The 13,290-nt window shown below is 36.4% G+C and overlaps 1 protein-coding gene across 2 annotated transcripts in view; it reads right to left on the bottom strand.

Annotated features, from left to right (window-relative positions):
* Positions 1–201: 201 nt before the first annotated feature.
* MAN2A1 (mannosidase alpha class 2A member 1) overlaps positions 202–13,290 on the bottom strand; it is a 125,044-nt gene continuing 111,955 nt past the window's right edge. For both annotated transcript variants that reach the window (XM_033086584.2, XM_033086583.2), the window contains 3 exons: positions 9,926–10,120; positions 3,596–3,706; positions 202–3,219 (listed from right to left, as the gene is read on the bottom strand). In XM_033086584.2, the coding sequence (XP_032942475.1) occupies positions 3,067–3,219; positions 3,596–3,706; positions 9,926–10,120 (459 nt within the window). In that variant the 3' untranslated portion in view covers positions 202–3,066. The remainder of the gene's footprint in view (positions 3,220–3,595; positions 3,707–9,925; positions 10,121–13,290) is intronic.

Here is a 13,290-nt window from a genome sequence, read left to right on the forward strand (position 1 = left end):
TTAGCATCTATCTTCTTCTCTTTGGCAGCTGTGAAATAGATTGCACTTTTGATCTCACTACAGATTAGTGTCATTCTCAACAGATAGTGACATATGAACCTTTTCAAAGAAGTTATGTTTGTCTCAAAGAAGTTATGTTTCTTTCATTTTAAAATAAATTAAATTTTTTTAAGCCAAGGTATTAATGACGCTGACCACATCTCACAATAACATTACCTTTTATTAGAGATTTTATTTTACATATCCCCATGAGATATAAAATCTTCCAAGAGAAAATATCAAAAGCCTTCAGCTGAAATCAGTTTGTTTCAGACAATATGAGCAAGTAAACCAAAGAAAATTAAGATAAAGGAATGTAAAAAAACCCCAAATTGTAAAATCAGAACAGGGACAACTCTTATATGGAAAATAACTACGATGTTTTAAACCATTTTATATGCAGCACTATATTTAAAATCATACTGGCAAGGTAAAGATGCTTGTTTCTCTTAACTAATAGCTACAAACCCAGGAGTCATAAAAACAGAAAAAAAAAAAACCCAAAACAATAAAATTTAATTAGATGGCCAATTCACAAAAACCAGCATAAGAATTCATTAAGATTTGTGTGAAAAAAACACAAACCAAACCAAAACAAAAATCCAACAAAATTACAAACCAGTGAAAACACAACCTCATTGACAGCAACATTCTCAACCAATTCACACAAAATTCTTCTTGAGACTTTGGAGTTTTGATTTAGTTAAGGACCTCAGGAAAGGATCTTGAATTGAAAGCTGTCATTACACATACACACACACACACACACACAAAAGCAAAATAGAGGAATATGGATTACATCTGCTGGTTAAGGAAGATTCAGGCATCACGACTGTACAGCTGATGATAAAAGTAAAGAACTAATGCTATATGAAGAATCTTTCAAAGCAACTCCAAGAGGCAAAATACTTTAAAATTTTATTGCATCAAAATTTTCCTTTTCTACCCAGTGAAACTGAAATAGTATTTTGAATGTTGTCTTGCACAGAACACATAAAAGTCTCTTTAACATTTTAATTCTGAAGAGGCAATAAAATAAATGTTATGAGAAATTTCTGCTGTCAAGTCTACTAAGCTTTGAGTTCCAACAAAAAACAGCATTTCAAATATCCTTTCTAAGAAAAGTTACAGTACATGTTTATTGCGTGAAAACATCCATTTATTGGATCTATCTGATTCTTCCATTTGTGGTTAGTGGTTCCTACATTCTTGATGTAACTTGCACCAGATCCTACTAAAGCATTCCCGTTATTACAAACCATACAGTAAATTGAATTAAGATAATCTACTCAATCTCAACAGAGATCCAACCTGTGACAATGCATAAAATCTGTCTTTAATTTTATTTTTAAATAGCCTGTAGCTACATGAAATAGTTTGATAGACTTTGATATTTGATATAATTGTTGAACAACAATGATGAAATTAAATACAGGAGGCAGTATTAGAGCTAGCACATTTTTTTACCGTTATGATAACTTTTCATGCATTAGTATTGAGGATAAGCAACAAGGTATGGAAAAGTAAAGCATATGCAAGAGACAGAAGAACAAGCTAGGAAAATAAATGTAGACTATAAAATGGGATCATACTTAAGTGAATGTTTATGCATATTAACTGTAAGCAGCAGCTCTACATAGGGAAATACTTTACACACTTGGATGGCTTAAGTACTAAATATGAACTAACATGGGAAAAAGCAAAGTCTCCATTCTTCAGTAACATGAACACTGGCAATGTAAGTGAGGTTGCAAGTTTGTAAAATGTTTTTTAAAATATAGGCACGTGATTTGGAATTAACAGGTAAACACAGTCTGTGACATGCAAGCACATGTTTTGATGGGTTTGCAAACTGTATCTTGCTTACTATCAACTCTCTGCATCAAGTTGCAATTTTCTTTAAAGCAGTTTTCTAAAATTTAGCTTCTACAGTAATTCTTTTTTTTTGTTGGTGTTTCATGTCATGACATCACGTTAATACATTCAAATAGTCCAAATGCTCAGAATAAGAGAGCACAAACTTGGTGCAGGAGTACATAGATCAGTGTGGCCAGCATTGTCAAATAGGAGATACACAGCTTAAGTATTATATAAACTACCTTTTCCCCAGAAAACATTAACATAGACACCAAAATTGTAACAAGACATATCAAAAAATAAGGCACATTTATTTTGATATGGTAATCTTGAAATAGAAAACTCATTTCCGAGAACACCGGTATCTAAATGAGTTTTATAAAAAATCTTGTATTCATGATAATTATGGACATTTCTCATCATGGCAATGGAATAATTGCACATATCCCAGTGTGTCAAGTAACAAAATGGGAGTTTTATTAAACATTTCCATTGCAAAATTACTTTGTAGGTTCACGTTTTTCTATTTACATAACTCAGGTGAATGGTAGAAGTATTAACATCTACCATCACTTATCACAAGTACTGCAGGCTTTCATTTTACCACAATTAATAATCCCCTTTGTGTTGAATAAAATGAAATTAATTGTGGAATAAATTGAGATTATTGTCATTTATATAAATGATTGCAAATATTTGGACATTAGCTACTACACAGGAACATTTTCTTCCATTTTATTTCCAAGCTGCATCATGACTTTCTATATTGAGTTATTCACATATAAATTCATCAAGAATCAGGAAAAAAAGGTTGTTTAAAATGCAATCCCCTATTTATGAAAATTAAAACACCAGAAATATAATTAATTAGCATTTAACCTGAGATTTAATCTGTTGAGAGGTTAATATCCATAGAAATTTATTCATTTGTTGTACTAACTGATAATGATGTTGCTATTTTATGGGGGAAAAATCCTGAACAAAAAAAAAGTTGCTTGCAACATGGCTTTTCATTGTGTTGGTCAAAAAAAATCTAAAAAAATTATAGAATGCATCTTTTTCTCACAGTATCCAGAAGCTGGAATAACATTAATGTGCCTCTTATTGCACATGAAACTCAGAGGAGATACAATTGCAAATTCTTCTTTATTTGAGTATTAAAGCAGGCTTTCATCCCAGCCGAATCCGGAACGTATTTATCTCCATAGAACTCATATTTATTTCACTTATATTTCTGGCATCTGGAGGTGAATGCATCAAAGATAAAGAGGTGGGTGTAATACTTTCCACTCTGAATTTGCTAAAGAGTTTATTCACCTTTATCTGGAGGGAAAAACAAACAAAAAAACCAAACAAAGAAAATGAACAACAAAAAGAACAAAAATAATAACATTTAGAAAAAGCAGCAAATAACTTAAAATCGTACAGCTCTGTGCAGAAGCCAGCATGAAAATCCTCATGCCAAATATTTTGAATAATTAAAAATATCACAGATTAAAGACTGCTCAATAATTTAGATATCTTCAGACAGTATTTACTTCCTATATTTCAATGTAATTAGTATATTCAAAATTACTAGAAATGTTTGGATTTGAACTCTTGTTTCTAAACAAAATGATATTTACTCTTCTGTCCAAAAAAAAATCCCCCATATATTTTAAAATTTTATTTAAAAATTCCTACATATTAATAAGCATACCTTTCCCTGAGTAGTGGAACAGAGTAGACCAATGTCTCTGTTTGAAAATCTACAATCAAATCCCTTTCTGTGAAGAATCAGTGCAGCTTCATCAGATGGTTTGGTATCTACCTACAAACAAATATTAGAGAAGATTACTCATAAAGTATCAGTCAGGAAGACATTTTAGACCAAAAGAATTATCGTTATGATACAGCAGATAGAGACATTTACACCTTAAAAAATGTTCAGCCTAGATTGAACTAAACACAGAATTAAATGGCAAAGAGTTGAACCATGTTATAGACTATTAATATAAACCATTGAATTTAAAGGTCAACAGATGCCCATGTACAGACTCAGGACTGAAGCGTAACTATCATAACCCTAATAACTGGTTTCCCACAAAAATCACAGCAATTTCACGACCATAAGGTGCACCGGATTATAAGGCGCACCTCCAGGAGTCGGCAAATTTCACAAATTTGTACATTATATAAGGCGCACCGGACTATAAGGCACACTTTTTTTTTGCCACGAAGATCCATGCTGCGCACAACAAAGTACCGAATTAGTAATGGAATCCCGCAATCGTAGAGTTTACTGGCAGGTGCTCAATTTGCAAAGATTTTTCACAGATTGGCGTAGCCTTTAAATGCAGCGACAAGCGCCCTCCCCATGCATGGGGCCAGGCACTCCCGGCCGCCCCCGGCTGGCGAGGGGGAGCTTGAGGCGGCTCAGGGCTGCCACTGCTGGGGGCGGCCACGGCTCACACCTCGGGGTTGCTGTGGTTCAGGGCAGCTCGGGGCGGTTCGGGGCCAGGCGGGCTTGGATTGGTCCTGCTTTTCCCCTGCCAGGGCGGGGCAGGCTTGGATTGGTCCCACTTTTCCCTGGTTGGGGCCTTGCAGGCTCAGATCAGCCCTGCTTTTCCCCTGCTGGGGCCATGCAGGCTCAGATCGGACCCGTTTTTCCCCTGCAGAGCCTGGGTGAGCTGAGATAGGCCCCGCCGTCCACTCCGCTGGGGTCATGCAGGCTTGAACTGGCCCCACTTTTCCCCTGCTGGGGGTGTGTGGGCTCGGATAGGCCCAATCGCCCCCCCACCAGGCTCGGGGCACCTCGGGGCAGCTCAGGACCATCCACGGCTCGGGGCCACCCACAGTTCAGAGCGGTGTGGGGTCGCCCACTCCCTCTCTTCCCACGCAGTTCCTGCTGGCTGGGGGCTGCCCGGTTCCACCCACCCCACGCAGCTCCTGCCAGCTGCAACTGCCTGCTCCCACCCCACCTCATGGCTCGCTGCTCCCCTGGCACCGCCCCCGCTCGCGGCTCGGCTCAAAGCTCACACTTCCAGGTTGGCAAATTTTGCAACTTTGTACATTATATAAGGCGCACAGGACTATAAGTCACACTCCCGAGTTCGAACCAAAATTTTAGTCAAAAGGGTGCGCCTTATAGTCGTGAAATTACTGCACATGGCAAAACAGAAAACAAAATAGAAATAATTTGTTAATTATCATACTCAGTTTTATATATTCAATGGGATTATGTTGAACAAACTTTCATGTAGCTAAACTGCTCTCTAACTCAGTTAAAGTACAGAAAAATGTACACTGAAATACACATATGAAATAAATGTTATGTTTATCTCTAAGAAATTCAGTGCTTTTGAGCCTCAGTAGACATTAAAGAGAAAGCTGCTCCTCACTGGATTTGTGCTCCAGACCCTTCTCCAGCTCAATTGCCCTTGCCTGGACATCTTCCAGCCCATCAATGCCTTTCTCGTGGCTGAACCCCTACACTCACTGCAGCCACTTATTTACTATGATGCATTGCTTTATTTCTTTAAACATTGCTGGTTTACACTGTTCAGCTCTTAATTCTACTATATATATAATAAGAGCATAAAAAGATGGTTCTGCCCAAAGACATGCCAGTTCTTCAGGCTATTTTTCTCTTACTTATTTCTGGTTTATTTGTTCTTCTATTGGTGCTTTTTCACAAAAGCATCTGCCATGAGTTAGGTTCATTTCTGGTACTTCAGAATGTATCTATTCCTTGGAGAAACCAATGCCAACAAACAGCCTACTGCATTAGGCACCCTGTGATGCATCAGCTCCTGAAAGTGTACCAAACAAGAGGTCAGTCTTAATCTAGTAGACTTTTCACCTTAATTTCTTTTTTTAAAGGAGATCAAGGAGATCAGCTTGTACCAGCTTCTTTGAAACCCAGCATGACAAAGATTCAAAGTACAACAAATTAATAGTATAAACTACTCATTCATCTAACAAAAAATTAGAAACTTTGTGGATTTAAGTTCCTAATTTAAAATTGTAAAAATTTACTCAATAGTATTTGGACTTGAAATTAGATACTTTTTAGTAGAACTCTGACTGTTAGAAACTTTGCATAGTTTACAAATCACAAATAAAACTGAGCTTGAAAATATTCTGTGAACAATAACTTATTATCACCTAAAATCAACTTTTTAATTTATGAATAGTGCCTAGATTCAGCATATGAAAACAAGTTTCCAGTATTCACTAACATGGATGGTTAAAGAAGTCCTTATTCTGTTCACAGGAACAGCAGTACCACTTTCTACATGAAGTAAGGTAATAGCTGTGATATTTTCCCCTTCCTACTATGAAACACCTGATTTGGTTTTCATTGTCACTGATGTGACAGTGCTGCACTTAGAAGTAGATATTTTTATGCACACAAAATAATACTGTCCGCCTAAACATCAGATTAGAGAAACATTAAAATTCAGACTGAAAAAAACTGACTTCCTATGGGGTAAATTAATGCTAGAAATGACAAGTCAGTAATAGGTATCAACACTTCCTCTAATTCACTTAATTTATCTTCTAGTAAACTGCATTAAAAATGCATATATTCATTTCAAATGATGGTATGAATATTTCATCTCCCAATTTTTTAGAATTAAATATTATCTTAATTAAGATTCAAAGGTTTTAAACCAAAAATGTAACAAACAATTAATGACACATTGAATAAAAGTGTTTTGTCAGTATAAATATCTATTATTTAGTACTCCACCTTCTACCAGGCACATAGCAACACTGTGTAAAAAATAAAGCTCTTCTAACCCATTAACAAAGCAGAAAAAAGACAGATTACAGTAAATTCACGAATACAAGCCGCACTGAGTATAAGCTGCATCTCTGGGTGTTGGCAAATATTTCGTTCTTTGTCCATAAATAAGCCGCACCTGAATATGAGCCGCTCTGTCGTTCGCAGCGAGGACCCGCGTGCAACAAAGTTGCCAAATACTAACAGAACCGCGGCATGGCGGGGGGTTTACTGGCTCAACTAAGGCTGTGCAGGCTTGGCCCGCTAGGGGTTGCTGACGGGGTCAGGTGGCCCAGCTCGGTCGTGCCGCTCGGGGCTGGCCGCCGCCTCTGGGTTCGCTCGCCCCGGCCCCGCTCCCGCTGCGGCGCCGGCCGGGCACGGAGCACCCCCTGCTCCCGCCACGGCGGCAGAGGGAGGGGGCAGAGCCCCCCCCCTCCTCCCCGAGCCACGGCAATGGTGGCGCAGGGTCCCCCCGTCTCTCCCCCGGGCTGCGGCAGAGGAGGGAAGAAGAGAACTGTCCTGCCTCTCTCCCCGCCCCCCGTGCTGCCTGCAGGGAGCCAGGGTAACAGAGTAACACTTTGTAACAATCATGAAATGCCGGCTTTTACTGGCAGGTGCTTGGCTCGGCGCCCTGGCTGGCATGTCTGGGGTTGTAAATGTCAGAAAATTATTCACATATTAGCCGCCCCCGAGTATTAGCCGCACTTCTGGGTTTCCACCAAAATTTTTGTCAAATTGCTGCGGCTTGTTTTCATGAAATTACTGTAAGTTGTCAACAGCCTCCACGTCTACTTTAACTTACCTGTTCTTATATAATTTCTAGGTAAATTAGATTAAATGCATTTAAGATAATTGAATGTCTGAGCAAGGATGAATTTAATTTACAACAAATGTTCCTTCTAAATATGATCATGCTAACTGCATGAAAACCTCAATTTTTAGGGTTTGTTTTGTTACAAACTCCTCAATTTTCAATAAATAACAACATTCTTAACTTTGTAAAACTTCACAGCACTGCTATTCAACAAAAAATCTCTAACTAGCTTTCTTAGAGGAGTTGCTAAAGTTTGATTTGATTTTGATATCTATGAATTAAAATGCAGCCTTAAAAGTAAATAAAAAAAATTTGTTAGGCTTTCTCATAACCAATATCCCAGGGCAACGCTACTAAAATTTTGATGAGAAAGAAAAAAACGTTTAAATTCTTTTTCAATTCAATTACTGTAAGCTAACAGACACACACTGAAAAGTTTAGGCAATATGGTAAGTGGTGTATTTATGCTTAGTATAATGGGATAAATCTACTGTGTTCTAGATCTTGAGTTCCAGTTTATTTACATCAGATAAAATATGTGTTCATCTTCTCAAAAGCTGGAGTTCTATTAAGAAAAAAAATCTTCAAATATTGTAATCCTAACGGATTGGAGACATCCATGACAAGATGAGATATCTTACCACAACAAAAACAATATTCTTTATGATTTCTAATTTTAATTTTTTAAAATCTGGTACCCTCTTATCTGAAATTGTAATGGATTATGGAAAATCACCTTAAACAGTTTAAGCAATGGAGAGGCATAAATCTTTGGGAAAAAAAAAATCATTGTGTCTATTAGCCAGAATTATGTCATTCAGAGTCTTGGAAGCAAGAGAAAGGAAGCAGAAAATGATAAGAGATTAACCAAATTATTTGCAAGGCATAGCACCATTTTTTGCTGAACATTCTGTATCAATAATGACAATATTCCTATCGTATGAATGCTGCAAGGTTTCACTTTGAAGTGGACCCATTAATGCTGCAAGCTCAGGAGCTGTCAATCAGTAATCAATATACAGCGTGGACAGGGAAGAGATCACAGCCTCAAACCATCCTTTATCAGCTGGGACAGTGGGGCCAGAACAGCCCAGATAAAATCAGAGAATTCTCTTACAAATAGTAACATTGAATTCAAAAAGCAGACACCAAGCAAGCCTCTTTTCACAGCATTCATATCGAGATCATACAAACAAGGGGATGGATTTACACCTCAAAAAGAGGGAAGATGTTCAGGACGGTCTGCCCCTGAACTTGGTATGTTGAAGTAAACCTGTGATGCTGAGATGGTTGAAGTAAATGAAAATATGAAAGTGAAGATTTCATTTAATATCAGGCTTCCTCCTAGCTTTTCAAAGGCACAAGACCCATAAAATCAAGAAATTTTCCACTTTGAAATTCAAAATAAGAATCAGTCACAGCTGAAGGAGCATACACAAGATTGAACTACTTACAGAGAAAGCATGAGAAAGCAAATACTGTTAATTTTAAATATTAAAATACAGATTAAGAAAGAATGAACAGATTAAACAGAATATAATCTGATGTTAATACAGCTCAGCCATCATGGAGACTCAGTAGGAAAAGGGATACATAGTTTGTACTTAAGTATGGCAAAATTAAAAATGGATTTCACTGTGGTAGCAGTGCTGGTAAATAGCACTGCAATTCAACATAAATTTAACATAATCACATTATAAAAGGAGCTGAAAAACTCAAAATAATTTATAGAACAGTAGGTAGTAAAAGAATGCAAAAACGGGTTCCAGTTCTTCAGTTAACCAAAGGTAAAATTAAATTTTGGTGGTTACATACCTTTCTTTCCCTTGAAGGAGAAAAACACTGAGTACAGAAGAGCCTTTTCTTATTTGAATTTTTGGTTGGTATTTTGTTTGTTGTTTTTTTGGTGTTTTTTGGTGGTGGCGAGATGTTTGGGGATGGTTTGTTTTGTTTTGGTTTGCCTACCAGAGAATGTTTTCACAGGAACCAATCATCATGAGATGCCATTAAAATAGCTACATTAGGTCTTTAATTAAGCTTAAAAACATTTTAACAATAAAATTTGGGTTTAAAACTATATCCCGTATTTAAAATATCCTCAGAAAAAATTCTAATGGCCTTAAATTTAATTCTAGTACAAAAAAGGCTGAGATATATGAATTGTTATCTCTTATACTTGGGGAACTTATTGAAATGTACCCTCTCCAGAGAGAGAATTCTGCACTATGCATACTAATACATTGTGAAAAAAACAATTCCATCATTTCATGTTACTCAAACAGACACAAGTCTCTAGTTCTTGCAGAATTAAAAAAAGCTCGTAATCACACTGCAGTTTATCATATCATATAAACTTGCCCACAAAATACTTTACAAGAGTAAATTATTTTACTATATTAATAAACTAAATATATGTTTGCTCAAAAGAAACAGTGGTTTGACCTTACCTTTGCTTGGATTGTCCTCAGGTTGACTATATGCATGTCACAAGGCATGGATGACATCAGCGGAGAAAAAGTATTTGTCAACTCTGGGACACCTGAATCTCCATTTGTTGTCATTGGAATTACAGGATGATTTAAGAAAAGAGAAGTCATATGGCTAAGAAGTGATGGAAAACTGACTGGTGCCTTCTCTTCATTCTGTAAAATACAAAAGAATTATTCAAGCTAATATATTATCATGTCTAAATCTTGAAACCCACTTACTTTATTATATAGAAAATTTTAATTTCTAGACTGTCCATTGAAATTACTTTTGGAAACTTTTGCTCATCCATTCATTTTTCTCTATTAATAGGTCTACTTACTGTTTTTATAAACATCTTCCAAAATTATGATTATATCCAATTTTAAAGCATTCATTGTGTTTCTGTGCTAGCCCCTGATGTTTGAACAATGCAGTTTGGAAAAATAAATTAATTCCTACTTTAGCAAGTTGTTCCTATTTGTTCAGTATCTCTTTGTATATGGAGAGGTAAACAGCCTTTGCAGGCCTTCTTTCCCACATTATTTTCTGACCTGTATTTCTTACTTTTTCCAACTTGTATCCCAAATTCCTCTTTCTATTTTACATCATTTTCTCTTAAACTATTAACTGGAAAAAATAGCAGCTAGAATCTTTGTCTTGGTCTGCATTGCAAAAGATTTTGTCCAGAAATTTTATTTCAATGTCATGCCAGTAGGAATCAAAGGCATTATATGACAAGATTTTAAAAATTTTTATACTTTCCAAAGTTTCATATTTGCAGTCTTTTAACTTGTTGCAGAGGCTGCCTTACAAATCTGAGATGACCAAATCTTACATATTCACAGCAACCGGTTAAAGCTCCAGAGAAGCCAAGATAAGAAAACAAAATTAACTTTAAAAAGGCAATTTCTATTTAAGAATGTCAGCAAAGAGTATAAATGGAAGTGAAAACTTCTTTTGCTCTTATTTTTTCCTAGCATACTTAATCAGATAAATCCCTGCTTGTTAATGATATTTAGCAAAAATTTTGCAGAAAGTTTATTGAAAATATAGTATCTTAAGCAATGATACGTTACATTTGCATTTTAAGATAGGCTGGAAATGCGGAAATAAAAAATGAATGGGAGACACTTAAAGCAAAGGGGAAGGTTATTTTTCAACTTATAACAGACAATCATAACAGTAATTTCTGTCTTGGGGTGTGTGTGCATGTATACATACTTATTTATATCTCTGCAGTAGCACAAAATACAGTTGACAGTGAAGAAATTGAAAATATTCCTGGCCCGAATCAATGCAAGATGGTAATTTCTGTTTTATTCTTGGTGCTTTCCTTAGTAAAACATGCCTCTTTGGTATGTACTAACCATTGAGGTTTAATATTTTTAAGAGTCTGTTACAATCGCCAAATGATAACAGTGAATCATTGTAGAGGATTGCTCCTCCATGTGTTTCATTGCATTTATTTACATTGAACTCCATGTGCCATTTTACGGCATCTTTAATCAGTATTGAACCTTCTAATTCCTCAATGTAGCCTGGAATTTTTTTTTTTCATTACCTTGAAAAGTTCAGTATCAGTGGTAGACTTCATTACTATGATTTTCTTCCCTTCTAGTTACAGCATGAGCAAGCTTGCTCTATGTACAGTATAATATAAAAGTTTTCCATTCAAGTGCCTGAATACATGCTCTATACACAGGGAAAATGTGCAGATCCATGTTCTTTTGAAGAAGAGTTCTTTTTTTCACCCCAAAAGGAACACTATTCACTCTGTTGCCATAGAAGTGCTAAAGTCAGTGGAAACATTTAATTGACATTTATTTTCTCATCTTTCACCTTTTTTTTCCCCTGTAAAGTATTGCTTGCATCTGAGCACTTAAAACAAGGTCTTCTAAAATAGTTTACAAATCACACATGAATCATAAAAATAATCTATTCATCCTTTTATACTATTTAAAGTAAAATATTGAAGAGAAGCAATGAACAGCCTTGAAGGACTGGCAAATGCTAGATCCAGGACTGATTGACCTTGGCTCATTTTGCTCCCACTGTGTCTAAATGTGATATCACAGGCAGGAACATCATCCTTATACATTATCCACTTTGGAACTAAGACTTAGGTGGAGATTTTATATTGAATCTTGTATTCCCACATCTGGAACAATAGTCAGTTCTGGATGATTGCACCAGCAGAAAAAGTGTAGTCATCCACTGAAGCTGTGTAACAACAATGGGAATAGAGCGTACAGAAAGTGTAAAAAGCTGCCAGGAGACCAAGGGAAAAAGGGTCTTGCAATCATGGTGAAGACAATGCTTTCACAGAAGACTGAGAAGGTACTCTTCAAATCACACTCTTCCCTAGGCGCATCACAGTCATACAAGGGTTGGAGTATGACTTTCCCCTCAAGTCTAGTGATCCAGAATTTAAACAGGACGGTATGGAAAGAGAGATTAGAAGTGTTTGCACATGCAAACAATGTAATGGTAAGAACAATTACACTATGCACACCTTCACCATGTGCATGGCTTTCAGCAGTATTCTGCTGATGCTGTATCTGAAGATGTAGTCCCACAGTTTCCATTTAATTAAAGTATTGTTCTCTCAAAAACAATATTATTTCCTCAATTTCCATGACAGCATTTATCATTCAGAGTGTGAATGGAGCTCTTTTGGCTGCCTTACAAACTTTAAGTAGTGGTAAGAATCTGATGAATGCCAGATGACGATGTGCTGGCTTAATGAGCTCAAATCAAAGCAAATACTGCCTTTTTAACCATCTTACAGTACATCCATATACAATTATTCAGTTGGAAACTGTGTTGAAACACAACCCCTTGAATGACTGTGCAATAGACATAAATGGATCCTCATTTAGGATCTTCTCTAGTCATTGAAAGTAAGGTGAATAATTCTAAATTTTCAGTTTGAGGAGATAGAAATCATAATGTAATAAAATATTAGATCACAATTTCCAATAAGTTTTAAGAATAGTCTCATTTATAAAAAATGCATTTATATCAGTAATGAGCTATTTTATGGATAATCATAGAAATAATTGGAAAGGCTTGGGTTGGAAAGGAACTTAAAAGTCAACTTGTTCCAACCCCTCTGCCACAGGCAGGGATGCCACCTACTACATCAGTTTTACTCAGTCTCATCCAACCTGGCTTGAACACTTCCAGGGACAGGTGAGGGGAACCAATCTGATTTTTATTTAGGCCTCAACAAATAGTATATATGAGGTGAAGGATTCCTATAGGGGCTGTATTCATGCTGGTAGACCTGTCCCTGGAAAGGTTTTGCCTTACAGTTGATAAGGGCAGAGAAAGCCTCCACGAT

This window comes from Catharus ustulatus, assembly GCF_009819885.2.
Source record: "Catharus ustulatus isolate bCatUst1 chromosome Z unlocalized genomic scaffold, bCatUst1.pri.v2 scaffold_29_arrow_ctg1, whole genome shotgun sequence".
In the NCBI taxonomy this organism is placed as follows: Eukaryota; Metazoa; Chordata; class Aves; order Passeriformes; family Turdidae; genus Catharus; species Catharus ustulatus.